At 40.3% G+C, this 25,872-nt stretch overlaps 2 protein-coding genes across 7 annotated transcripts; one reads left to right on the top strand and one right to left on the bottom strand.

Moving 5' to 3' along the window:
- ppp1r26 (protein phosphatase 1, regulatory subunit 26) lies at positions 1-12,746 on the bottom strand. Of its 6 annotated transcripts, none has more exons than XM_061747627.1 (6): positions 10,183-10,549; positions 9,287-9,523; positions 4,829-7,686; positions 1,459-1,561; positions 544-599; positions 1-194 (listed from the first exon to the last, which is right to left on the bottom strand). In XM_061747627.1, exons 3-6 carry the CDS (start codon positions 7,612-7,614, stop codon positions 155-157), a joined length of 2,985 nt encoding a protein of 994 aa, XP_061603611.1. In that variant the 5' UTR covers positions 7,615-7,686; positions 9,287-9,523; positions 10,183-10,549; the 3' UTR covers positions 1-154. The 6 variants fall into 6 exon arrangements, with proteins under 6 accessions (XP_061603611.1, XP_061603612.1, XP_061603608.1 ...); XM_061747628.1 differs by having other exon boundaries at positions 193-477; positions 10,183-10,547; XM_061747624.1 differs by lacking the exon at positions 10,183-10,549 and adding an exon at positions 12,506-12,746 and having other exon boundaries at positions 193-599.
- ttll11 (tubulin tyrosine ligase-like family, member 11) lies at positions 12,747-24,928 on the top strand. Its single transcript, XM_061747629.1, has 10 exons — positions 12,747-13,431; positions 16,995-17,094; positions 17,169-17,302; positions 18,679-18,966; positions 20,604-20,888; positions 21,732-21,827; positions 21,902-22,014; positions 22,145-22,345; positions 22,987-23,093; positions 24,451-24,928. Exons 1-10 carry the CDS (start codon positions 13,063-13,065, stop codon positions 24,768-24,770), a joined length of 2,013 nt encoding a protein of 670 aa, XP_061603613.1. The 5' UTR covers positions 12,747-13,062; the 3' UTR covers positions 24,771-24,928.
- Positions 24,929-25,872: the final 944 nt, after the last annotated feature.

Consider the following 25,872-nt stretch of genomic DNA (forward strand, 5'->3'; position numbering starts at 1 on the left):
TATATATATCCAATCCCCCAAAACACACAAATGACCTAAAAATTATAAATATATTGTGATATTTTCATCACAGTATAATTTGTATGGTATAACTGTAAAAGTATCCACTGTAAAAGCATTTTGTCCAAACTCTTTTTGTCTCACTTGGTCTATTTTAAGCTGAAAAATGTAAAGAAGAAACCATTCGCCACATCCTGTAAGAGCAACAGCTGTATTACAGTACTGTATAACCAAGAAACAACTTGAACAGTTCAAAGGCAACACACACAAACAATAAAGTGCAAATGGCAGCGACATTGCTGGAAAGGTCACATCATCAACGGAGACGTGAACAAATGAAGACAGAAAACTCTGCCCCTAGCTAACGGGTACACGCGGGTAACACTGACATCCATTTGTAAAACAAACAAACAAAAATCCAACATTCACTTTTGTGTTTAACGAGTCAAACCCTACATTCTGCTCTCGTCAATCCTCCTGTAAAAAGATAAGACGGTGATTTGAACCAATAGGCCGTTAAACACACACAAATGCATACTGTACCTGTGTACCGGAACAAACTGAAGCTTTCTTTTGACGCTAAGTATCATCTTGTCGGTCTGCAAATAAATCACAATTTTGAATGAAGCTTTATGTACACCTGCACAACCTAATGCAATCCAAAACAAGATGCTGATTTATTATTCGAGAGGAGAAAAGCACTATAGCTTTGTATGGTATTTTACAATACAGTACCGATACATTGCTGTTTGCTGAAGAGTGCAGTTGTGCATTTGCTGAAAATGTTTTTGTATTTTCTAAATTATTATTCCATTTATTTTTTTCTCATTCAAATACATTTAAAAATGTAAGTTTATTTTATTTAAATCTTTTTTTAATATAATTTATTCTTATTTGTTTTTATTTACTCACTATTTTTAATGTAGTCTACTTTTTAATATATTTTTGTTCGCTTATTAATGTAAATTTTTACTGTGATTTGTTTTAATTTTTTTATTTAACCCTTAAATTTACAGTTTGGATTATATTTTTATATTAATTTTAAATTGTGTAATTCTTTTTTAATTATTATCCATATGTATTTATATTTCCATAGAAGTTGTTGCTTTTTGTATAGATTTTATTTATAATCTTTTATTTCACTTATTTATAAAAACCTGTTGTATCTCCTTTTTTTACTATTAAATCCTGCATGAAAAGTTCGTTTTTCTATTCAAATGTAATTTCATTTTTGTAGGACGTCAGCAAATCCCGTGAGACAACCAAAAGCAATGAACAATAACTATCATGAGTAACTCCACGAGTGGGTTTTGCTTTTTCCTGAGCTTTTTGGTGGAAGTTTTGTTGCAAAGGGGTTAAGTGCGATGATAACCATAGAGCAGGACATGGAGGTTTTACTGCAACATAGGAAAGGGTCTGGCCACTCGGTATGAGACGACGACTTCTACGCTAGGATACCTTTTTTTGGTATCTCCTCCCGAACATGCTGCTGCGCTCCTCCGAGGAAAGAGCGATGCACGGCTGAAAGACGATGCCGGGGTCGATGGCGCAGGACAATGACCTGCATGGGCGAGGCACACCTTCACACCTTGAAAAATCATCAGACTACAACAACTCTGTCATAGAGGAACAGAAAACCAATTTGTTGCTTGGATTGCGCTCTCTTTATTACACAGATAAAAGACACAGCAAAAACGAAACAAAAAGGATATTGGAAATAGGAGAAGAAAGAAGAGAGTTCATACAAAATATTTACAGGACTGGCAATGCACAGCATGTTCAGTTTTTTTTTCTTTGTTGTTTTTTTAATAAACAAAATAAATAGCCTCATTTATTTCTTTACTCAACGGGGACAAAAGGCAGAAAGAGAAGAGAAAATGCCATTGAAGAAGACAAGTGGATTTAAGGAGAGTGCTGGGGGGGGAGAGAAGAAAAAAAATAAAAATAAAATCATGCCACAAACAAAAGTGGCTAAAGAAAAGAAAAAAAAACAGACACGTCATAGCAAGAGAATATCTTTGCGGTTGACAAAGAAGCAGAAGTTTGTGATAAATGCCTCAGCTGTGTTAAGATGTCTGTCAATTGCGTGGAATCGACGATTGATTAATCAGGTCTTGGAACAATCAAGTCAAACCATGCCACAAACAAAATGGCTCGGGACAATCGTGGGCACTTTGTAACACGTGAATATATTTACGGATGGCTACAAAGAAGCAGAGTTATGAAATAGATGTGTCTATTATGTAAAGCAGTCGGTCCATTGTGTGCAATTGATGGTTGATTAATCATGTCTTGAAGCGACAGTCAAACAAAAGCGGCTGAAGACAAGAAATAGCACGTGAACATTTTAGCGATTGGTTAAAAAGAAGCAGAAGTTTGTAATATGTCAGATATGTCAAGAAATCGGTCAATCGACGGTTGATTAATCATGTCTTGGAACAATTGGCCCAAAACGGACATCTACAGAGGCGGAGCTGATTCGGTTTCAACTCGTTTGCAGTTTTAAAGATGCCACCCGACGACGTACGCTAAAGTTAGCATTTTTCCGCTCGATACGATCCTGGCATGGAAGCGGGAATCCGGGACATTCCGAGGTGTTCCCTTCCCTTTAAAAACGACAATCGACCCTCGGGGTGCAGCTCTTCTGCACAGTACAAAAGTCTTAGGTCAACAAAGAACTGTGTTGTCACGCAGTAGAGTGCTGCAAAAAACAACGACCTACAAACTAAAACAATTTTTAACACTGCTGAAAAGACCGTCTTGAATGTCAATTAAAATGTGATAGAACGGTACACTACCATTCAAAAGTTTGGGGGTCATTTAGAAATGTTCTTTTAAAAAAAAAATAAAAAATAAAAAAGCACTGTTTTACCATATTAACAATGACTAGAAAGACTGTATTCCTCATGTAATGTTAGTTTTATTGGGGGGGAAAATAATCGATCAAAAATAAGACATTTCTAAGTGACTCAAAACTTCTGAACAGTAGTGTATATAAGGTATAGATACACATTTTGTCAGGTTACATTTTGGGTTCCCCTAGACCAGGAATGTAAGATATAGAACTATAACTATATACATTCTGTATGTATTGTAGCTATACATATACAGTGGACATAAACAGTCTACACCTTCGTCCCTGTTCAAATATCAGGTTTTTGTGATCGAAGACAATGAGACCAAATTTCAATTGAAAGCATTTTGAGAGGGGAAGTCAAAATAAACGACTGAGGTAATGTGGTTGCACATGTGTGCACACCCCTTTTATCACTGGGAATGCGTCTGTGTTCACAATTAACCAATCAACTTCAAACTCATTAAATGGGAGTCAGCATACACATACCGCCATTTAAAGTGTCGTTGATTAACCTTCAATAAAGCTCAGCGGTGTTCTGATAGGCTGTTTTTCCTCAGCTGGAATAGGGTAATTAAGGTAAAAGCAATTATGAACAGGTGTAAATATCAATAAATGTTTGCACAAACCATTCATGTTTCTGATCAGGAAAAGCCAACAAGAACGTGAACTTTATATGGGGTTAATCAGAGGCACTTTAAATGGTGGCAGGTGAACGCTGACATCTATTTAACATGTTTAAAACGTGACTTCATTTGTGAACACAGCCACGTTCCCAGTGATAAGAGGGTGTGCACACTTGTGCAAACACATTATCTTAGTTGTTTATCTTTACTCCCCCTCTCAAAAAGACAGCCTTTTCCCCATTGAGTTGTACAGGTTACAGGGCACAATGGTGGAAAAAGCTTTGAAATGATTTATCTTGGTCTTGTTTTTGGTTTCTTTTAATAGCACAAAAACATTTAGAACATGGGTGTGCAGACTTTCTAAATCAACTCTATATAAACACAGTAGTGCTTTTCTCTAAAAAAAACAAAAAAAAAACAATAAGGACATTTCTAAGTGACCCAAAACCTCTGAATGGTAGTGTATATTTAATCATTACTTGGCAGTTCTACTCATCATGAGCAGCTATGCATGGAAATGCCCAAAAGCGACATAATCCCAATACGTTGTTCGGTAGAAAACCATGCCAAAAGCAAGACAAGACTTGCGGCCATGCACCTCCTATAAAACAGGACTGTTTTATATTTCATTATTTTTGTTTTGAATTTTAAAAATGCTTACTTTAATTGACTTTACCACTGCCTGAGCTTAGGTTAGTGCGAGACTGCAGCACGTTCCGACCTGTGCACAAATTCAGGTTACGTCACCGCATTAGGACTAGAAGGCCGTTGGAAACCGAGGACTTTAAATTGGGACTGGAATTTTGAATTCTTCCAGATCGTCCCTGAATTTTAATGGGTGCAGTTTCACAGTGTTACAAATGTCACTTAAGAATAAAGCTAGTGGATACCAGAGACTTTTGTACCGCACCCCGAGTCCACAAAATGATGTCCCATGTTTACTTTCCCCCCCCCCCCCCCAAGAAGATTCTATTATGTCATCTCTGTCCATAAAAAGCAGCGGTGAATTGTATTAATTAGAAGATGATGTCACATGCGGAATGAGTTCTGGCATTAGTTTCTAGTAAAGTTGTCCAGGTTACTCATGTAGATGACACAAAAAAACATTGTAATACTTTAAAATAAACACAATCATTAGATTCACGCGATTTTTATTTCGAGACTCTTCCACGGCTTTTTTTTTTTTGCGTGCCAAAATGTGGACCTATTGCTTTTTGGTAATCTCATGGCACAAAATACATACAGTCGTCGTCATCCGCAAATTTCCCCAAGAGTGCCGGGTGGTGAAATTTAAAGGATATAAAAATATGGGAACAAAAATGCTGTGGTGGGCTAAAGGGATACTTACAAAGTGCTCTGCTTCTTCTCTGGACTGTCACCCTCTGACTCATCTAGAAACTCCTCCTCAGCTTCTTCTAGTTGTGCGTCTCTAGCAGCTCTGCCCTCGTCTGCCCTGGCCTTTCCCTCATCGCTCTGCCTGCTCTGCACCTGGACGTGGTTGGTCCGACCCGACTCCAGCTCGACAAACACGCTCTTGTCTCGCGGCACGTGCACCGTGCTGGCCGCGCCCTGACGCTGCCTGGCGGAAACGACGACGGAGAAAGGGTTTAAAGCGGGGCTGGTCACGGGGGTCTTCATTGTTTTGTCTGTAGACCACAAGTGTCTCTGAGAGGACCAGAGGGAGGCCGGGGTGGGAGGTTTGAGCCCGCTGCCCTTTTCTTGATAAGGAGACACGGGGGACGGGCTGGCTCTCATTTTGGACGAGCTGATGTGAAACGTCGTTCGGCTGAAATTTTTTGGATCAACGATGGGGAGTCCGAAACTCTGGCGCCACTTGATGGACTGATCCAGAGGCGGGACCGTCTCGTTTTTTTCGTCGGCGGCCCTCGCAGGTCTTGGCGCCTTTTGTTCAGCTCGAGCAGACCACGGCGAAGTTCTGGGGCTGAAGGACCACGGCGGACAAACGGCAGTGACCGCCGAGCTGTCCGTCGTGACGGGCAGAGGTTTATCTTGAGGTTGCCCCAAAGGACTGACGCTTTGTCTCGGAATCTCAGCCAGCTGATCTTCCTGTTCAAGGTCACTTCGCAGGGGGGCACAGTCCACAGAGGCGGCGCCGTTGCTGGGCGCTTCGTTTGTTCTCTCGGAAACCTTCTCGGCCTTCTCAGCGAGGAACTTTCGGATCTCCTGCTCGATGCTGTCGTCGCTGTCTACCGAACTGCTCTCCTCTTTAATCTTGCAAGCAGTTGTGAGCAGAGGGCCTTGGACTTCATTCTCACTACAGTTTGCCTGACTTTTACTGGTGAACATATTTGGCGGAGCGGTCTTCTTAATTGATCCCAGCGTGTCTTTCGAGTTGCTTTTCCTCTGATGGGCCTTTTTCAAAACACTAAGTTTGGACGAAGGACTGAGTTTTGCCTTTTTGGTGGTGGCTCGCATTGGTCCAGGTTCCAAAATCAGGCGCTTCCTAGAATCGCGCTCAGACCTCGTCTTCCTCTTGGACTTCTTCTTTGTCTTGAGGAGGGCTTTGATGGCTGTGTGGAGATCCTCATCGCTGTCGAGTGAGCTACTCTTGTCTCCACTTTGCTCCGTCTTGTCTTGCGATCTCTGAGAGACCAGCGGTGGGCTTTGTGCCTCAAAAGGTTTGGTGGTCGGGTCTACCGCAGACACAGAGCTTTTATTGTCTTTGTGTTTCCGCCTCTGCGTTAACGACAATCTGGGAGATTTCTCTGAAGTTACTTCTTGTTTCGTCGCTGTCGGTTCTCCGGGTGGACGTTTGAGCATTTGCGCCTTCTGCTCAAGAAATTTCAAAATCTCTTGCTCGATCCCATCTTCACTGTCGACTGAGCTGCCCCCGCTGTCCCCCTCCGGAGTAGCGGAATGTCGCGTGGATCCGGCGGGCACGCAGCCACTAGGGCTGACATCAGGATGGGCCATGAAGACTACAGGCATGACTGTTTTGGAGATGTCAAGTATTGCTTCTGCACACATGAGCTCAGCGGTAGTATTGGCTTTCGGGAGGGCCGGGGTTGGCTGGTCAGTAAAGCCTTCGACTCTGAATGAGAGCAAACCGTTGCCTTTGCTTCTCTGGCTGACGCTGAGCGAATCAGTGAAGAGAAACGGAGACGGCGCTTCCACTGATTGTGTTGCCTTCTCCGCTCGTTTCTTTTTCTTTTTGAGTTTGTGTCTTTTGGTGCAGTCGACGCCTGTACTTCCAGAGGCGTTCGACGCCAAATGGTCTTGTGATTTGGGGACACTCTTCTCTCGGAGTTGCTCGAGCTGATAGCTGCGAATGGCTTCCTCGATGCCGTCGTCACTAGAGGAGTCCGACTCGTCCACGGAGGCAAGCGGTTTGAAAGTGTCCCCACTTGTCTGCTGCTCAACCCTCTTCAGCTGGTAACTCTGAATGGCCTCCTCGATGCCGTCGTCACTGCTGGAGTCATTGGAAACCTCCTCCACTTCTGTCTTGCATACTAGACTGTTTGGGTTCATGGTGTTTGTCATCTGATCTTGCAGCATGATGCGTGCCAACTCAGAGTTGACAGCGGCCTCATGCAGCGAAGCCTTGTGTTTGATGTACTTTTTCACGGGTACAGTAGCTGGTGTTGCTTGGATGACGCTTTTGGGAAAGTGGCTTCTCATGATGGAAAAGGCCTGGCTTTCCGACTTTATTTCAGGAACAGTTTGCCTGGATGACTGAACAAAAGGTTCTGCTTTGCATTTGTGGCCGTCCTTCTTCTTCAGGTATTCCAGGATGGCCTCCTCGATTCCTTTGTCCACAGAGTCATCGCTATCACTGCTCTGGTCACTGTCCTTGAAAGGAACACTAGTCTGACGTTTTTTTGTTTTGGATTTGGCTGTCACGAGGGAACCTACCGCAGCCTTACAGACCTGGGGAGGCCTGTCCTGTCTCTGAAGCACATTCCCCTCCACCTCGTCGCTCATCTCGAGTGAGGACTGACTGCTCCTCAGGCTCTCAATGATCATCTGGACCTTGTTTGAGACAGGAGAACCCCTGGCGGACAATTCTGTGTCCGAGTCATTGAAGCAGACGGGAATGATATAGCCCCCTGGCGGTCCGCATGCTCTCCACTTTGTGCGAGGCGCTGCGACAGTGGGCGCGTTCATCAAGTACATTCTACTCAAGTGAGGTGAGGTTGTGGACCATTTGGAGTGCAGCTGCCTCCTACTGGGGTCACATTGTTCAATCTGAGAAGAAAACAATGAGAAGAAGCAATTGAGGCAAAATGGTAGGTATGTAATGGTACATATACAAGGAGGGGTCTTCCATTTACCACTGTAGGCGCAAGTGACGTAGCCCGAATTTTTCCCGAAGTCATGACGCACCGGAGTTTACCACTAGTAATGACTGAAGTCGTGATTCCAGTAGATATTTGACCCAAAATACAGTATAAAAAGTCTGGATGGCATTAATTGAGCGTACCGACCTGTGACATGTATTCTCATGGAACTGTGTAACCTAATTTATCGCTTGCGATTCGTAACCTCAATATGACGTACGTCGGTACCGTCGTAAACCAAAGACCCTCTTTGATTCCGATACGGTACAGAGGTGTACAGAGTTCCCACACAGAAGATATTAGGGCAGGGAGAAGTCGTTCAACCACTGAGCTTGCGCTTCACTAAAAACACAATAGTTTTATGATTTGCATTTTGTTTCCTTATTGTACCCAACATCAACCAAACTATTAATTCATTAATTACCAATGGAAAGAAGGATATTGCCAACTTTTTGCTCATTTAAATGCAGTTTTAACTATGGTTTTTTGGGGGGGCGAGGGTCTATGCTGTGTTTATTTTGTCAGAACATTCTGGAACTTCACTGAAATACAGAGTCACCTGCCATCACCACAATTGTAATCCAGTTATTTAAAAAAAAATTGGAATACATCAGAACTTACACTATTAAAACATAATTGAAAACAGAATTAAATGTTTCTCCATTACATGACCGAAAGGATTTGCAGTACATGCTAATATGGGAGTCGGCAAGTTTCATACACGCAGCCGGAGTTGAAGCACAGTGATCCGGCTTTCCAAAACACATCCACCCCGCCTGGAAGACACAAACACCATGAAATTTAAACCACCTCTCCCTCCTCAGTGACCATTTAAATGCAGCCAGGCAAAAGAGGGGGGAAAGTGGGCCCGAGTTTCAGGCATATTCGTGACCGGCTACAGCCCCGCAGAGGCGGCCGGAAACCAACTGCGCCAAGCGGCTACGGCTCGCCCTAAGAGCCCCGCGAGTTGACGGGGAAAAGGAGACGAAAACCTAGCAGAAACCTTCCCGGCTTGGCTTCACATTAGAAAGAAAGTTACCACAGACGACGTTTGTACGGCGTTTACGGCGCTTCATGTCCACTACGCCGAACGTTTTGCCACGGAGCAACCCTCGCTCTCCTCGTCGCACTCTAGCGGCACAGAGTGCTCAGCTGCTCGGCGTGGGGGAGCTACGAGACGCCGCAGAGCGACCATGTTTCTCGGCGCGGACCGCGGTTGTCAGCCAACGACGAAATACGTAGTGAAACACCGTTAGAATACGAAGCGATTTGCCACACGGTGGGATACGCGAGTCCGGCGGCATGGAGCAGAAGCTAAGGTGTCGGGTGGGGGGGAGGAAGGCGGCGAGTAGGGGCCTCCCGGCAGCCGCAGCCCCGGCATTTTCTCCGGCTAAGAAAGCCTTTGTACTGACACCCCGAACCTCGGCTTACAACGCCACGGTCGGAGCACTACCAAAAAAAGAAGGAGGGAAAAAAATACAAAACAAGCCGGCGAACTGAAAACTTACCGGTAGCGAATTAAGAAAATGCGAGTGGCCATTCGAGCGCTCCGGTATGGAACACCGAGGTGGTGATGTTTCCAGTCGCCGCCTTTTGAGCTCGAGTAGCGGCTGCGTGGCTCCCGGTGTCGAGTCCCCCTCCGACTGGCGGGCGGACAAACTCCCTTCAAGGTGGCTGCTGCCAGGCTACAGCCGAAAGGACCCCTTACAAATATGGCTCCACTTGGTTTTTTTTCCACCACCGCCCTACGGAAGATATTTGCTGCTATATTTTAATAAGTCAATTTAAGCCACTAAATAAACAATGCATATGTATATATTTTTAGATATCCATTCTAAAGTTTGGACGTAAAATGGAAAAGTTTTATCTTCAGGCAGTTTAACTTGAGACTAACATAGCACAATTCAAGAATGACACTAAGCAACTTTTAAATAAATTACAATTAGAATCGTATGTAATATAGATAATTGACGAAATACACTTGCCGACCACAACATTAGGTAAACAAAGCAAACAACTAAATATAAATACAAAAAGATAAAATATAAACATATTGTTGAATAAAAACCTTGTATTTGAGCTCTGAAGATTGTGGAAATTGATGAAATTTTACCTACCTACCTACCTACAGTATTAAATATATACTCTTATACAGTATATAGAAGTGTCCCCACCACAAATGATGTTTATATGATAAGATTCACCTGCATTAACTTAAATTAAAATACAACGCAAGTGTGTTTTCCATGTATTATATTGATTTGACAATGGCAGGTTGTATTTTTAATTTCATCTTATATTGCAGCTTACCCTAATTGGGAACACAACTGTTTGAATGTCCTTTGAAGTTGTAATTACTGTCATTATTTTCAAAAGTACAAATCAATGGTAAGTTATACTGCACCTGTTACTTCCTGTAGTCTCTTAGCAAGCACACAAAGTACTATGTTAGTAGTATAATATATAGTATGCATGCAGCATATTTTGAATTTCATCAACTAAAAATGACCGGTGACGGAAAGTTAAAGCTCAACCAGCTAAGTGTACGGCCCATTGCCGACTGTCAAAACAAATCAAGAAGAATTCAGCCACCTGTGCACTCTGAACGCTTAATGCTAAAAAACAGTTCTAAGAACAACAAAAAAAGAAGTGGTTGAGTAATATGAAGAAATGTGAAATTAGCAGTGGCTCTAGCTATGAGCTTTGAAGCAACCAGAGCTGAAAATTGTATTACTGTACATACTGATGTTACATGTTGTTTTTAGATAATACTCACTCTCCTGAGTCACAAATGCAAAAAAGTAAAGCAAATGATCAGATAGGTGGTATGGTTTAACAAATACATACAGGATGCAGTATATTCTGAATTTCAGTGACCAAATACAACATACTTACAGTACCTGTATCATGCTCCTCACAAAGTAAAAACAAAAAACAAAAAGTAAAGTAATTGATCAGATATATGGTATGGTTTAGCTAGCTAGCACTGTAGTTAGTGAAAATGATTGTACATAAGCAAGGAAATGCTTTGGCCAGTCATTTTAATTTCCTGTAAAGGGTTGATGACCTCTCAAAGATCTAACATCCCGTGTATTTCTTTCAAACACTGTTGGAAATGGTACTTAGTATTAGTTTTCAACAAGGCGCAGCGCATTGTCGACAAACCCATTCATTGTGTACATGCTGCAAGGGCACCGTGCCTCAAGTTGAAAAATGTTCAGCTCGGGATCGCCCTCACTGTGACGTCAGATAGGGTACCCAAAAGGAGAAAAGTTGGCAGCATGATTTGATTTCAGAGTGCTAGCAGTAATAGACAAACCAGCAGGAAAATCATCAATGCCATTTCCTGGTAGGCCGCTACACAACCAATTCCAGATATGGGCGAGCTTGCACCAGCACGCCATTGTTCCTGTGCGCTGCCTGCGATGAACAGGTGTATTGTGAAAAGGCCTTTAGAACTCTGTGACATTGTGATATGCAGGATAATAATGTCTCAAAACCAAACGTAAGTGATGACTTCAGACCTGATGGTGAGTAAGATAAAGAAATGTTTGATTAGCAGTGGCTCTAGCTATGAGCCTTAAGGCACACCTGAGTTGAAGATTCTTATTCTAGACTTTGTAATTTAGTTCAGAGAGCTTTATTACATATTACATACTGATGTTACATGATGTTGGTACTGGGTCTCTCTCACTTTCTTGAATGAAAAAAATGCAAAAAATGTAAAGCAAATCATTAGATAGGCTGGCTGGTGTAACTAGCTAGTACTGTAGTTATCAGGCTAGCAAATGTCCACCTCCATAGTGGAGCGGTCTTAATTAGGCAAGCTTAAAATAACATAGTTAAGATAGCTTCTCTGGATTTAAGTACTTATAAATAATATCGATATTTTGTCTATATTTTGCATACACATGACTGGATATTACTGTACATATGCTAGGAAATGTTTAGGTCAGTTATTTTTACTCCACTGTAAAGGGTGGAACCACCTGAAAGATCTGGTATCTCATGTAGTGGTTTCAAACACTGTCGGAAATTATATTTACTATTAGTTTGCAACATCCCTCGAAAATATTCCCAAGGAGTTCGACTGATTGGAACACAACCCCCCCAAAAGTTGTATAAATGATGCAATAGATTGAACAATAGATTAATAATAGAAACATGGTTAGAAATCTGTGACAGCATGAAGTGAGGGAGGAAAATCAAACTTACAGAATGAATACAGGTGTGATGGTAATATGAAGAAATGTAAAAGTTGCGTGGCTCTAGCTACGAGCCCTGAGGGACACCAGAGTTGAAGACGCTGATTCTAGACTTTCCACTTTAGGTCAGACATATTTGTATTGCACGCTGATGTTGCATAATGCTGGTACTTTGTATCTCTCGCTCTCCTGAATCGCAAACTTAAAAAAGTAAAGCAGAGCGGGTGGAATGGTTTAGCTCGCTAAGACTGTAATTATTAGCCTAGTAGGGTCCACCTCCAGAATAGAGCGGTCTTATTATGTACACACGCCCAAAAACATTTAAGACAATAAGCTCTTAGGAATTACGTGCGACTAACATGCATCTATTTTTATATTTGGTTCATACAGCACTGGATGACATTGTACATACGCAAGGAAATGTTTTGGGCCTTTTAATCGACTGTAGAGGGTGGACGCTGACTCAAAGATGTGGCATAACATTTAAAATTGCTTTCAAATACTGTCGGAAATGATACTTACAACTAGTTCGCAACATCCGGACTGGAAGGAGCTCGAAGAAATGAAACACAACCCCCCAAAAGTGTACTGTATACAATTAAGTAGACTGAACAAAAGTAATAATAATAATAATAATATAAACATGATTAGGGCTCTGTGACAGCATGACGTGCGGGAGAGAAAACGTCCTCGGCCAAACTACTGCAGACGTGTCGGTATTAACGAGGATCCCTGAATGCAACGCAGCCCCCAGCTCACACGCACAGATGGAGCCTCGGCTGCTAGCGGCTGCTCGGCGACCAGCTGCCCGGCTTCTGCTCCTCCTTTTCGCGGCGCGCTGTGGATCGAAGCCGGGGAGTGTGGGCCTCCGCTGACGGATTTAATAATGCTACCTAGCACGGAGATGTCGCGGTGCTGGGCACTTAGCTGACCCCCTCCAACCCCACCCCAAAAACAAAAAATTGATTTACAGCCGCTCCGAAGCAGAAAGCAATGCGGGAGACTTTACGGTGTGCCGGTGTCGGATTACTGGACGTGTTGGTGGTACGACTGCACCCGGTCCGGCAGCGTCGAGCATCATGAGCGACCGCCATGGCGGCACGGAGGTCGTCGAGGGCGGCGGGGAAAACGACGACGAGTGTTTCGTGCCCCTCTCCCCGGTGCTGCTCGACGCTTCCGGGGTGCCCGCCCTAGAATGCCGCAACACGGGGACGGAGGGTGTCGAGGTCGGGAAGAATCTCAATCAACAGCAGGTCCCCGTTAAAGGCACCGGGAAGGTGGTGGGGGGCAGGTGGGAGGAAAACGGGAACTACTCGAGGGGCATTCATGCCCCGGAGGATGGAGGGACACTCGGCAAGAAGAGGAGGCCGGTGACGGTGGACACGTCCAAAGCCAAAACCTCCCTGGAGGGACTGAAGATCAGCATCAGGCAGCTCAAGTGGAGAGAGGTTTGTGTCCCTTCACCACAATTAAAGTGGCAACTTTACGAAGAAAAAGCTGTATTTCTTTTCACGCAAAAAAAATAAAATAAAATAAAATAAAGTCACAATCGTATGAGAAAACAATTACCAGGAAAAAAGTTGGAATCTTACAAGGCTGGAATCATTTTTGTCGTCTTACAAGAATACACCTGTTGTTAATTCATGCAAAAAAGTAGAAAATAAATGCAGATTTGTTAAGGTAAAATGAAATGCTTTTTTTTAAGGAAAAAATATGGATGTTATAAGATTAACATTGAAATTTTATGAGGCAAAAAGTCTTATGCTTTTGAAAGTAAAGTCCTTGCGAGTAAAGTTGTTCTCTTTTCATGACAGTCTTAATTTTATGAGAACAGATTCATATTTTGTAGATAAGTCATATTTCTTTGGGAATAAAGTGGTATTTTAAGTAAAAAACTGGAGAAAAAAAGTATTTGTTTCGGCAAAAAAGATGTAATAAAGTGCTTTTTTTCCCCCAAGCTATAAAGTTGTAGTTTCATGAGAAAATGTATCATTTATTAATTCTTTTTTAAATGAATTTGTTTTAAAATTATTGTATATTTCTTCTCTTTGGTGCTTAAATATAGATAATATTCAATTCTCCTTTGTCTTTGTATGTCAGTTTTACTGTAAACTTAAACTGTTAATTACTCTGCCACCTGACCTCCAATTCAGACTCTCTCATTCATTCCCTTCTATTTTTTTGTATCTATTTGTTTTATTCTTTTGTAAATTCTGAATTTATTGTTTGATGTACAGTGTCCTTGAGGGCCTAGAAAGGCACTTCAAATACATGTATTATTATTATTATTATTATTATTATTTAATAATGATAATCATTACATTGAACAGCAAGAACACTTTGCCACTCATTTGGAGAAATGTTAGCGGCCTATCGAACACTGCACATTCAGGGAGGACGAAATGTATTAGTCGTACTATTGAATAATTTAACTGCTCTATCTTGCAACAAGAAATGTGTTCTAGTTGAAGAAAAGAGGAGGGGCTCTAGTTGTGAGCCTTGAGGCACACCACCTTTTGAAAGGGAAGCATGGGACTCTGCTGCTGTGTTTCTGGCAAGAAGGAGGTGTTGACCACTCGTAGATATCCTGCGACTCGACCGCGACTGGTCGTTTAAATATTCATAAGGCTGCTAATTGAGTCTGTCCTTCTTGCTCCGTTATCCGCCATTGGGATCGTGGCCACGGTGTGAACCTGCTACGTGAAACGGTACATGGGCTGCGTTGTCCGCATTACAAATGTTACCCGTTGCTACCTGTCAGCTCCATGTACAGGATTTATTTTATGTCGGATTGTGTCAATATTAAATGTCAAAACAATTCTGGAATGAAATAGCAATGTTTGGGAAAATAGAAAAAAAATAATGTGATTTTACAAGAGTAAATGTGTCTTTATGACAAAATGAAATTGTAATTGTAAAAGAATACATTTTTATTCTTCGGGGTGTTTTAACTTGTTTTTGAATAAAAAACATATAATGGAATTGAAGTAGTAATTAAAAATAATGCCATAATAAGAAGATACAATGTAATGACAATAAAGAGCAAAAAAATACAATAAAGTTGTATTTTTCCAGAAAAAATGTCATTGTTATCATAATAGAATAATTATTATTATTTTTTTTTTTTTTATTGTTTTGTGTTTCTTTGTGAAAAAAGTCACACAATGAAAAAATACATTTATATGAGTGTTAAACAGTACATAAAAATATACCGGAATAAAATGTTAATGTAATGAGAATAAAGTCATATTTTTAATATTACAAAAATAAAGTCAGATTATTTTCAGATAAAAAAAAATAATAATAATAATCATAATCAGGAACAAAAGTCATATTACAACAATGACAGGTGATTTTCTTTTTGAGAAAATAATGTCATAATATTATGTCAAATTGTATTTTATGTGAAAAAAGTTGGGATAAATTCTTAGTTTTGATGCTCAAGTCCGCAACAAATTTTCCATTAGGAACTTAATAACTTTTTTTGACCGGACTCGTATGCAGTGCATGGATTTATTTATTTTTTGTTTTGTTTTTTTCTCCAGACATCGATACTGTGGCCGCCCTCCCTCTCCAACACGCTTGCATGTTGACCCGCTAATGGGATGCGCTTCTATAATTCTGTCAGGGATCATCCTCGCGTTAAAGTCCAGGTGGCCCGTGGCCAGAGTGGCCACACGGCCAAGTGCAAGATGTCCAATAGTAAGCTCTTGTGGTGCCACGAAGCACAGAACAGAAACGCGGGCCAGAACCGCCTAGAAATGGCCAACATCCTCCCCAAAATGGCAACTTCAATACAAAACGGCCAACTACGTCTATGTTTTTGGAATCTCATGAGTATAATGTTGTTGTTGTTGTTTTTTTTTGAAGAATCTTACGTTAAAAAAAACAAACAACAACAAATAAAGTAACTTATTTTCTAACAGGCAGGTGTCACTACCAAGTTGCGTCCAGGAGCTTACTAAAATAAAATCATCTATATTTCTTTTTTCGCTTAAAAGTAACAATTTTGGGGGGAGAACAGTTGTAATATTGTGAGAATAAGGTATAAATTCGGGGGGGGGGGGGGGGGAAAGTCATATTTTTGTGAGCCAGATTTCATGCTTAAAAAGGTCTTCATTGGTTTTCTTGCATCCTGTCATAAGGAAGATGCAAATGTTAATGGACACATTGGTGCCGGATGCATTGTTAGCGAAATTGAGTCTAAAAATATGTTATACGAACATAGTCTTTTAAAAAAGAGAAAAGAAATTTTTACAGGCACTTTATTTATATATTTTTCGTGCGTCCCGTCATGCCGAAGGTGCCGGATTTAGTTTTAATTTGGCGCACCGGTGCCGGTTGTTAATATTTTCTAACCTGAGTCATATCTGGCACATCTAAAATCTATTATGAGAAATATGAAGTGCGCTAAAATATATTTCAAGAATAAAAAACAGCAACTCTAGTTGTAGTTCTGTTCTTTTTGTGGATCCCAGACAATGTGTGCCGGATTTCGTGTTAATTGGACACACTGGTGCTGGCTGCAAATATTTGCTAACACTCCAGGAAGTGTGACGTTTGGCACAATGAAAATATGTTATAAGAACTATAAATTGTTGAAAAATGAATCTATATAGGTGTTTTTTTTTGTGTGCATCCTGTCATGAGGAAGATTCTTGCTGGATTTTGTGTTAATCTGACACACTGGTGCAGGATGCTGATATTTTCAATTTTCATTCTCAATATTTTATTGATTTTTGTATTATTATTTTTTTTTTAGGGTGAAGCTGCCTAATAATTGTTAATTAGAAGTACTGTGCCTTATGGTCAAAAGATCTTTGTACTGTATGGTCTCACTTTCATGCGATGTAACATGCCCTAGCTACAGTTAATCAAGATTATCCTTCCAAGAGAAGAAGCTAATGCATTCATCCTGCAGCTCTCTGATAGACGTGAGCACGTTTTGTGCTTGACTGTTCTAAATACCCCCCCCCCCCCCCCCCCCCCCACCCTCCATTCATACCCGCAGATTCCCACAGGAAGACGAGCACCATGTGACATCTACTGGCACGGTGTCTCCTTCCACGACAATGAGAACATCACATCAGGCCAGGTCAACAAGTTCCCAGGTACTCCGCCGCCGCCTTCGGCTTGGATTTGATTTTTTTTGAAGCGTCCATCTTAACTCTCGCCCGCTCCACAGGAATGCTGGAAATGTCGCGGAAGATCAACCTGAGCCGAGCGGTGCGCATTATGCAGGAGTTGTTCCCCGTGGAGTACGATTTTTATCCGCGGTCCTGGATCCTGCCCGACGAGTACCAGCAGTTCTCCACGCAGGTGGGCGCAAAAGAACGCAGTTTTCAGAACATTCCCATGATCAAAAATTCATGGAAGACACCATTTTCAGATCATTTCGAGGTATCCCTTAAAAGACGAATTCATCCGAGTTTGCAATTCTGATTAATTGAGATTAAAATAAAATAAATGTAAAATATCAAATTAGAAATGACAATGAAATTAAAGCATTTTCTGACTTTTTTTTCCCCCCTCATAAATGCAACTGTAGTCTTGAACAATACTTTGCTTTTCAGGATTTTTTTTTGGTAAAAATAATAAGATTTACTTGTTTCCAGAAGATACAAATCAAGACAAAACCAACTTAATTTTCATAAAATGACCCCACTTGAAACATTTTTTATTTTTTTGTTTTGTTTTGTAAAAAATATATTTTTCTGAATTTTATTATTCTTTTTGTCAGAAAATGCACTTTTATTCTCGCACAAAACTTTTTTTCTGAAATATTAGTTTTTTCCTCCAAAATATGACTAACATTATTTCCAAAAATGGGACAAAACATGGCTTTATCATAAAATGGCACCTTTTGAAACATTTTTAAATGAAATCAGTTTTTCTGATTTTTGTTAAAAAAAATTCTCAATCTTTATTTTTTTTCCCCTTAGAAAATAGAGCTTAAGCCTTGAAAAAACAGATTTTATTAAAAAAAAAAAAAAAAAAAAAACTATTTCTTGGAAAAAATACTTTTTTTTTTGTTTTTTGTTTAAAATTTTTTTTTAGAAGAAACCATTTTTTTTGCCTGAATGGAAAAAAAAAACATTGTTATTTTGTAGCAAAAGCAGTTTTTTGGACAAATGTTTTTTCGAGGGGAAACCCAATTGTATTCTCTTAAGACTAAATGGTGTATTGAAATACAAAACAATTCTGTGCCTTTTCTTGAAAAAGTATTCCCATTAACATCGACAAATAAGCCGCTTAAGCTAATGATGTAAAAGAATTGACATTGGAAATATGGTGTCTGATTTATGCTCGGTCGAATGGCATCAACTAATTACAAGTTCAAATGAAAGACTAGACAGACAGACACTTGTTAAGGTGTGCAAGATTGGAATGCAGCACCTCAGTATGTGCAACAGGGGGCAGCGGCGCTTCATATTTCCAAGCAGAGTGACTGCTCGATTTTCATTTTGACCTTTGGCCCCTGGTGGAAAGAAACGCAGTAGTAATGTAATGTACTGTACTTTGCTTGACTTTTTACATGTTGGATGAGATTTTATTTTGACTTGACCTCATTTGAAAACCGGAATTTGTCCTTTGCACTCATCCACGCATCCGATTGTGGTGTGCGTTTTCGTTGCCAACTGAAAAACGGAAAGATCCACGGCTTGAGCGGCGTTTTTCTTTTCGGCCGTTGACAGATCCGCACGGTGAAGGAGAGCGACGAGACGCTCGACCCCACGTTCATCGTCAAGCCCGACGGCGGCTCTCAGGGCGAAGGCATCTACCTCATCCGCGACCCCGCCGAGCTGAGGGCGGCGGGCGCGCAGGCCCGGCAGGCCGTGGTGCAGGAGTACATCCGCAAACCGCTGCTGGTGGACAAGCTCAAGTTCGACATCCGCCTCTACGTGCTGCTCAAGTCGCTGGAGCCGCTGGAGATCTACATCGCCAAAGAGGGCCTGACGCGCTTCTGCACCGAGCCCTACCAGGTAGCCGCGCCAGAAACCGCGTCGCCGCTGACAAGGCGCTAAAATGTAGTCCGTCCGTCGTAACATTGGTGGACGGCGTAAGAGCAATGGCTGCGTGGAATATTTCTGGACCTTTACTGCTACCCTGCGTTTACGAGTTCAGTATTGAGACTTTTTGACCCCTTTGGGCCACCGTACGCCATTCGTTTTCTTGAATTTTCCTTCCTAGTCCATTGAGTGCACTAATACTAACCCCCCCCCCCCCTTTTTTTTTTTTTTTTTTTTTTTTTTATAAAAACCAAAACATTTCTCATGAAATTTGTCTGAATAATTGAAAAATATACTTTGTTCTCTTGACACTAAGCCTTTTCCTGAAAACATTATTATTATTATTTTTTCAATTTCTACTTTTTTTGGGGAAAATATCTTTTCCCCTCGTATTTTTGGACAGTTCATATGATGAAAGATAACGACTTTTTCTCAAAACATTACACACCGTTGTAAATAATATACTTTTTTGTTTAAACGATCATAAGAAAAAACAAAAAAAATGTGCAAATGTTTTTCATTACTTTCCCAATGTTCTGACATTTTTCAAACAAAACGTATGACTATTGTAAAAAAATAAATCTTGATTAACTTGAAAAGTATAAATTATTTTGGAACTTATTCTTTTCAACATGTTTTTTTTCAAATATGACTATTCTCAAAAGATTATACTGGCAATATTCTTCCATGTATTTTTTTCACAATCTTCACTTTTTGTGTCTTGGTAAAATACTATTCTCATGAGAATATTTATTTTCTTAAAGTTTTTGTTTATTTATTTTAGGGCTATTTTTTTCCCTTGAAAAAACGTGCCACTGTTTCATAATAAAAAAAAACAAAAAACAGCGAAATTGACAATTTTATGCCTTTAAAAAAAACAAACAAAAAAAACCCCTTAATTTTCTCAAAAACACTGGTGAGTAAATTTCTCTTGAAATTTTGAGTTTTTTTTTTTCCTTTTCTTGAAAAAATACAATACATGTTTTTTATTTCGTTTAAACACAGCTTTTCCAAACGACTTTATAAGAGCAGAGTGTTAGGGACCGAGTCCTGTCTCAAATAGCAAAATATCTGCAAATACTTGAGACCCCTCCCCCCAAAAAATATAGGTTCGTAATTGCGTATTGATGACACAAAATGGCGGCAAAACCCAAAACGGAGACACTCAAACACGGACAAACAAGTATGCACATTAGCACGTTACGCGAATGGTAAGTCAGTAAACTCAACTTGTGGCATTTACATACAACAATAAATGTTAGGAAATAACAGCAGCTGCATCAGTGGATGGAAAATACAATCGACAGATGAATCGATTATTAAAATGATGGTTGCTGGCGGCCCTAAAATAAACCCAACAACAGCACCAAGATGCCACCAGATGGCGCCAAAGTAAAACGGAATTGCTTTGGCCTGAGCACAAAAACAGTGAATGGAAGCGATTTGCAGCAAATGACAAAGTCTCGGTGTGAATTTGCAGTTTGGATGAATCAAACCCTAAACCTAACTGAGCGTCGTTTTCCCAAAGTCTTGATCCAAGGCATTTTTGTGGCCTGCTCCGACGCACTTCTGAAAGGCTAACTCTCACCTCCTCCGCTGTCGTGCATCAGGAGCCGAGCCAGAAGAACCTGGGCCACGTCTTCATGCACCTGACCAACTACTCGCTCAACGTGCACAGCGGCAACTTCGTGCACTCGGAAAGCCAGAGCACGGGCAGCAAGCGCACGCTCTCCAGCGTGCTCCGCCGGCTGGCCGCAAAGGGCGTGGACGTCAAGCGGCTTTGGTCGGACATCATCGCCCTGGTCATCAAGACCGTCGTCGCCGTGGCGCCTCAACTCAAAGTTTACTACCAGGCCGACATCCCGCCGGGGAAGCCCGGACCCTCCTGCTTCCAGGTGACTCCTTCGCTTGGTCTCCGCATCCTCAAAATAATGCCTCAGCTCACCAGTGCCTTGACTTACAACTGCACGCTTTCTTCAAATATTATTTTTAGGGGAACGAATAAATAAATGCAGAAATCAATCATTAAAAAACACAACCTTTTTTTTTTTCTCCAAAGGAATTCAACCTTTTGCCCCAGATTAAAACTTTCTGAAGATGGACCTTTGAAAAAAAACTACTTTGTTCTCATAAAAACAAATACCTTTGTTTGTTACCAACTTTGTTTTTTTCTCCCCAAAAAATCTTCCTAAAAATACTTTTCTCAAAAGAAATGTAACTTTTAATCCTCATAAATAAATTTCTTTTTAAAAATATCTACAGTATATCAATATACAACAACGCGCATTCTTGTAAATATACAACCTTTTATCCCAAAACCTTTTTTCAGATTTTTTTTATTTTTGCCTAAAGAATTAAAAAAATTTTTTGTGTGTTTTTCAAAACAACAACACCAAAAAAAACACCTGCAAATTCTGGGTAAAGTAAAAAAAACTTTACAATTATACAATTATTAAATACTTTTGACCCTTAAAAATATTTAAAAATGTATACTCAAAATTAAATTTTGTAAAATATATGACTATGTAAAAAATGTTTTCTTAAAAAAACACTATCTTCCTAAAACAATTACATAATTAAGAAAAAAAAAATATATCTATATATTCTGATTGAAAGATTGCAAGAATTCACGAATTCCTGCAGTATTTGCAAACCACCTGTAGGGGTCAGTGTCGTTCCTTCCTCCCTCAAAAAAAAAAAAAAAATCTAACAACGTTTGGGTGAACATTTGTTGTCAGATCTTAGGTTTCGATATCCTCCTGATGAAGAACCTGAAGCCCGTCCTTCTGGAGGTCAACTCCAACCCCAGCATGCGGATCGAGCACGAGCAGGAGGTACGGAAGCGGCACTCCTCCTCCTCCTCCTCCTTCTCCTCCTCCTTCCTTTCAAATGTGTGTCTGTGTTCCAGGTGGCGCCGAGAGTGTTCGAATGCGTTCCCAGTCCGGTGGACGAGGAGGTGAAAGTGGGCGTGATCAGGGACACGCTACGCCTGGTGGACCCCGGACTCAAGAAAGCGTCTTCGTACGTAGTACTCGCTGTCTAGTGTCTCTATATTTTTTGTTTTTATTTTGTAAAATTGCCACTTTTTTGTCATTGGGAAAAAAATAAATTACTTTTTTTTTTTTTTTCACATTTCGGCATGCGTTGAAAGTTCCCAGTGGAAGTCGGTGGGCGTGGAGGAGGCCGGGGGTGACGCCATGCCCTCGCCGTGCCTGAAGCAGGTGTACCCCAAGTACAGCCGGCAGTTCAACTACCTTCGGCTGGTGGAGCGCATCGCCGCCCTCTTCATCCGCTTCCTCGGCGTCAAAGGGAACATGCGCCTCGGGCCCACCGCCTTCCGAACCTTCATCAGGTACGGAAAGCTCCGCTAACTAAATTCCACCTAAAAAACAAATAAAGAAACATTTTCTCCCCCAAAAATTAGATTTTTGGGGGGGGGGGGGGGTGGTATAAAAATGTGAAAATATGAATGATTCATTTTTTTTCCTGGAAGAAAAATATATTTTAACACCTTCTCAACATTAGGATTTTTTTTTTCCAACCAACTTTTATGTTGAAAACAAAAACCCTTTCTTTAAACATAAAAAAAAAAAGAAATTTGTAAAATATAGGTTATTTTTCTTGGAAAAAAGGAAATAAAATACAGCTTTGACTACAATGAAAAAAATTAAATAGTTTATTCAATTAAAAAAAAGCAATCGTTGACAGTGTAATTTCCCCCAGGAATAATTTTATTAAACACGAATTTATTTATTTTTTTTAGGAAAAAAACAAACCCTAGAAAAAAATAAAGTTAAAATGCAACATATTTTCTCTGGATAGTAGTTTGTCTCTTTAGCTGTTTATTTTAATTTAAAGGGGGAAAAAAACATTGAAAAACTGCTATTTTCCTAAAAAATATATTTTTTTAAAATCAATTTTTGTTGTGTTTTTTTTTTTTTTAAACACGACAACTTCTTGTCATTTTCACCAATGTTGCCTGATTGTGTGCAGAAACTGCAAGCTGAGCAGCAGCAACTTCACCATGGCGTCGGTGGACATCCTTTACATCGACATCGTGCGCCGCTGGTCCGGAGCCTTGCCCGACTCTCGGGAAGCGGGTGAGGAGAAAGAAGCGTGGGGTCAATCGGACACGCTTGACACGAGTTTTCGCGGAATCCAAAAGACTTTTTCTGCATTAGGAGGGGTGCCGGTTTTCATTTGGACTTTCTGATGATGCACTTTTGTGCGGTTAAAATTGTTCTTTCTCTCAAACGGCTCGTCCTCGTCTGCCTTCCAAAAAATGATGAAAGGATCCCGTCACCTTTTCTCAGCGCCTTCAAGCTTTTCATCGAACGAGCGCACTTTTTTTCGGCTTTAATGAGCGCCAAGTCGGAGACTTTTTTTTTTTTTCTGTAAAAGAGACAAAGCCAGCTGGAGGAAAAACATAATTTTCATGGGAAAAGTCAAATGTTTAGAGAATAGAATGAAAGAATAATGTATTTTTTATTTTGGAAAAAGTCACAATCTAAAGAGAACAAAGTTTTACTTTTCCAATCATGAAAAAAAAAATAAGACAAAGACTCAGTCATATATATTTTTTAAATAAATTGTATTTTTGGGAAAAAAAATATTTACAAAAAGAATCATGAAATAGGTATATTTTTTCAGGAAAAGTCATGGTCTCTAAGATTCAGGATATCTTTTTAAACACTTATTTTTAGTTTTATTGAGAAAAAGGTTGAATTTTTTCGGGAAAAAAATCTGGATAGAATTCAGTTGAAATTTTATAAGAAATAATAAAAGGCAAATATTTATAGGATATATTTTTAAGAGCTGCCATTTTTTTTCTCTATGAAAGAAGTTTATATATACATATAAATATATATATATATATATATTTGTTTTTGTTTTTTGCAGTGATACAAGTTATGCTTTTTTCAAGAAAATAGTCATTTTTAAAAAATTGTAATCTAAGTTTAGTTACTGGTTAGATAAAAAGAAATTGTAATGTTAAAATATCAAAGTTGTACTTTTTCAAGGTAAAGTTTTAAAGTTATGACAGTATTGACGTTCTTTTGAGACAGGTTTCTTAACAATATGCATTTTAATACAGTGAACGCCTGTTTATCATCGGGACGACATTCCAGACCGACCCGCGATAGGTGAAAATCTGAAAATCCCTTGGAAAGCGTGCTTCTGTCAAGTTTTATTTTTTTTGTCACTCCGAGTTGAACTTTACTTAAAAACTGCCCTCCCCCCCCCCCCCCCCCCCCCAAAAAAAAAACCAAGAGAATTAAACATTGTGTATTTAAACACTAAAATGTTCAACCAAAGCGCATCATTTAGTCTAATGTAAGTTGGCTAGCTTACAGTGCGGAACACTATAGATGGGCTAACAGAAATTAGCATATATGTTACGGTAATTCTAAACCTTCAAACAACTGCTACTTTACATGCACGCTTCTTGTTTTTCAGGCATGGGCTTACAGGCCTTTGTGGAGGCCTTCTTCTACCTGGCCGCTCGCAGGTTCAAGTCCCAGACGCCCCGGGAGCAGGCGGCGTCCCTCCTGGATCTGTGCGAGGCTCAGCTGGAGTCACGGACGCCGGGCCCGGAGGAGCGCCGCTCGTTGAGTTGCAGTCGGGCGGCGTCCCGCGGGGCCGCGGGTGCCCCCAAGCACCAGGCCCACGCCCAACAGCCTGGGCCGCACTCGCCCGCACCTCTGCCGCGCCGGGCTTCCAGCCAGGACTGCCGCAGAGCCAAGCCTCGCTCGCGAGAGGCTCATGCTGAGAACTGATTACGCCTGCCAACAACTTTGCCTGGCTACAGCAACGCACACACTACATCAGGGGTGGGCAAAGTATGGCCCTGGGGCCACATATGAGGGGGCAGTGGCTGTGACTCTGGACGTTTTGACCTAAAATGAGTTAATTAAAAGGCAGATTTTGAAATTCATCTTCCGTTCTGCTTATCTTCACTAGGGTCGCGGGCGTGCTCTGGAGCCTATCCCAGCCCTATTCGGGCGAGAGGCGGGGTACACCCTGAACCGGTCGCCTGCCAATCGCAGGGCACATAGAAACAAACAACCATTCGCGCACACATTCACACTTACGGGCAATTTAGAGTCTTCAATTAACCTACCATGCATGTTTTTCGGATGTGGGAGGAAACCGGAGTGCCCGGAGAAAACATGCAAACTCCACACAGGCGGGGCCGGGATTTGAACCCCGGTCCTCAGAACTGTGAGGCAGATGGGCTTACCAGTCATTCACCGTGCCGCCAGATTTTGAAATGTATTCATCAAAATAAATAATTGTGTATTTATTTTAAATATTTTAAAAACACATTAGAAAAATACACAATTTACTTGTACATTTGAAATGTTGTAAAGTATGGTATTAAATAATTGGTTAATACATTATATAGTAATTACATTAATAATAACAACAAATTAAAACATGACCAATTATTTTGTAAGTATAAGCAAACATTTACACATTTTTCATGTAAAAATATAATTTCCACAATTAATTTGGCATTTAATAGTTGGGCAATTGATTTATTGTAATATTTTAAAAAATAGTAAATAAACAATTTGACAAAATTGTTAAATGTATTTTGTTCAATAATTGATTAATTGGAATTCCGTTCATTATAAATAAAATCTAAATACAATTAATGTTTAAAATGAATGTTTACATATGTTTCGTAATTTTATGTCATTAAATAATTGGTAAATGTATTGATTGTAAATAGAAAATTTAAATCACAAAATAAAAAATATATGCAGTACATTAAACAATATCATATTTATATATAATACAATTCTTAAAAGAGTTTTACAAAGTCCAACAGGCCGTGAAGGTATCTGATTGTGATTGGATGAGCGAGTGTCTGAT

Source organism: Phyllopteryx taeniolatus, chromosome 15 (assembly GCF_024500385.1).
Source record: "Phyllopteryx taeniolatus isolate TA_2022b chromosome 15, UOR_Ptae_1.2, whole genome shotgun sequence".
NCBI classification, from domain to species: Eukaryota; Metazoa; Chordata; class Actinopteri; order Syngnathiformes; family Syngnathidae; genus Phyllopteryx; species Phyllopteryx taeniolatus.

What these genes read in the sequence shown, in the direction of transcription:
- ppp1r26 (XM_061747624.1), bottom strand. Translation starts at nt 7,614, where the DNA reads ATGTACTTGATGAACGCGCCCACTGTCGCAGCGCCTCGCACAAAGTGG. An exon ending in GAGAAGAAGCAGAGCACTTT is followed by an intron (nt 1,562 to 4,828) that starts GTAAGTATCCCT and finishes TCGCCCATGCAG; the next exon opens with GTCATTGTCCTGCGCCATCG. An exon ending in GGAGGAGATACCAAAAAAAG is followed by an intron (nt 600 to 1,458) that starts GTATCCTAGCGT and finishes ATTTATTTGCAG; the next exon opens with ACCGACAAGATGATACTTAG.
- ttll11 (XM_061747629.1), top strand. Translation starts at nt 13,063, where the DNA reads ATGAGCGACCGCCATGGCGGCACGGAGGTCGTCGAGGGCGGCGGGGAA. An exon ending in CCGGACCCTCCTGCTTCCAG is followed by an intron (nt 20,889 to 21,731) that starts GTGACTCCTTCG and finishes ATTTGTTGTCAG; the next exon opens with ATCTTAGGTTTCGATATCCT. An exon ending in GCCTTCCGAACCTTCATCAG is followed by an intron (nt 22,346 to 22,986) that starts GTACGGAAAGCT and finishes GATTGTGTGCAG; the next exon opens with AAACTGCAAGCTGAGCAGCA.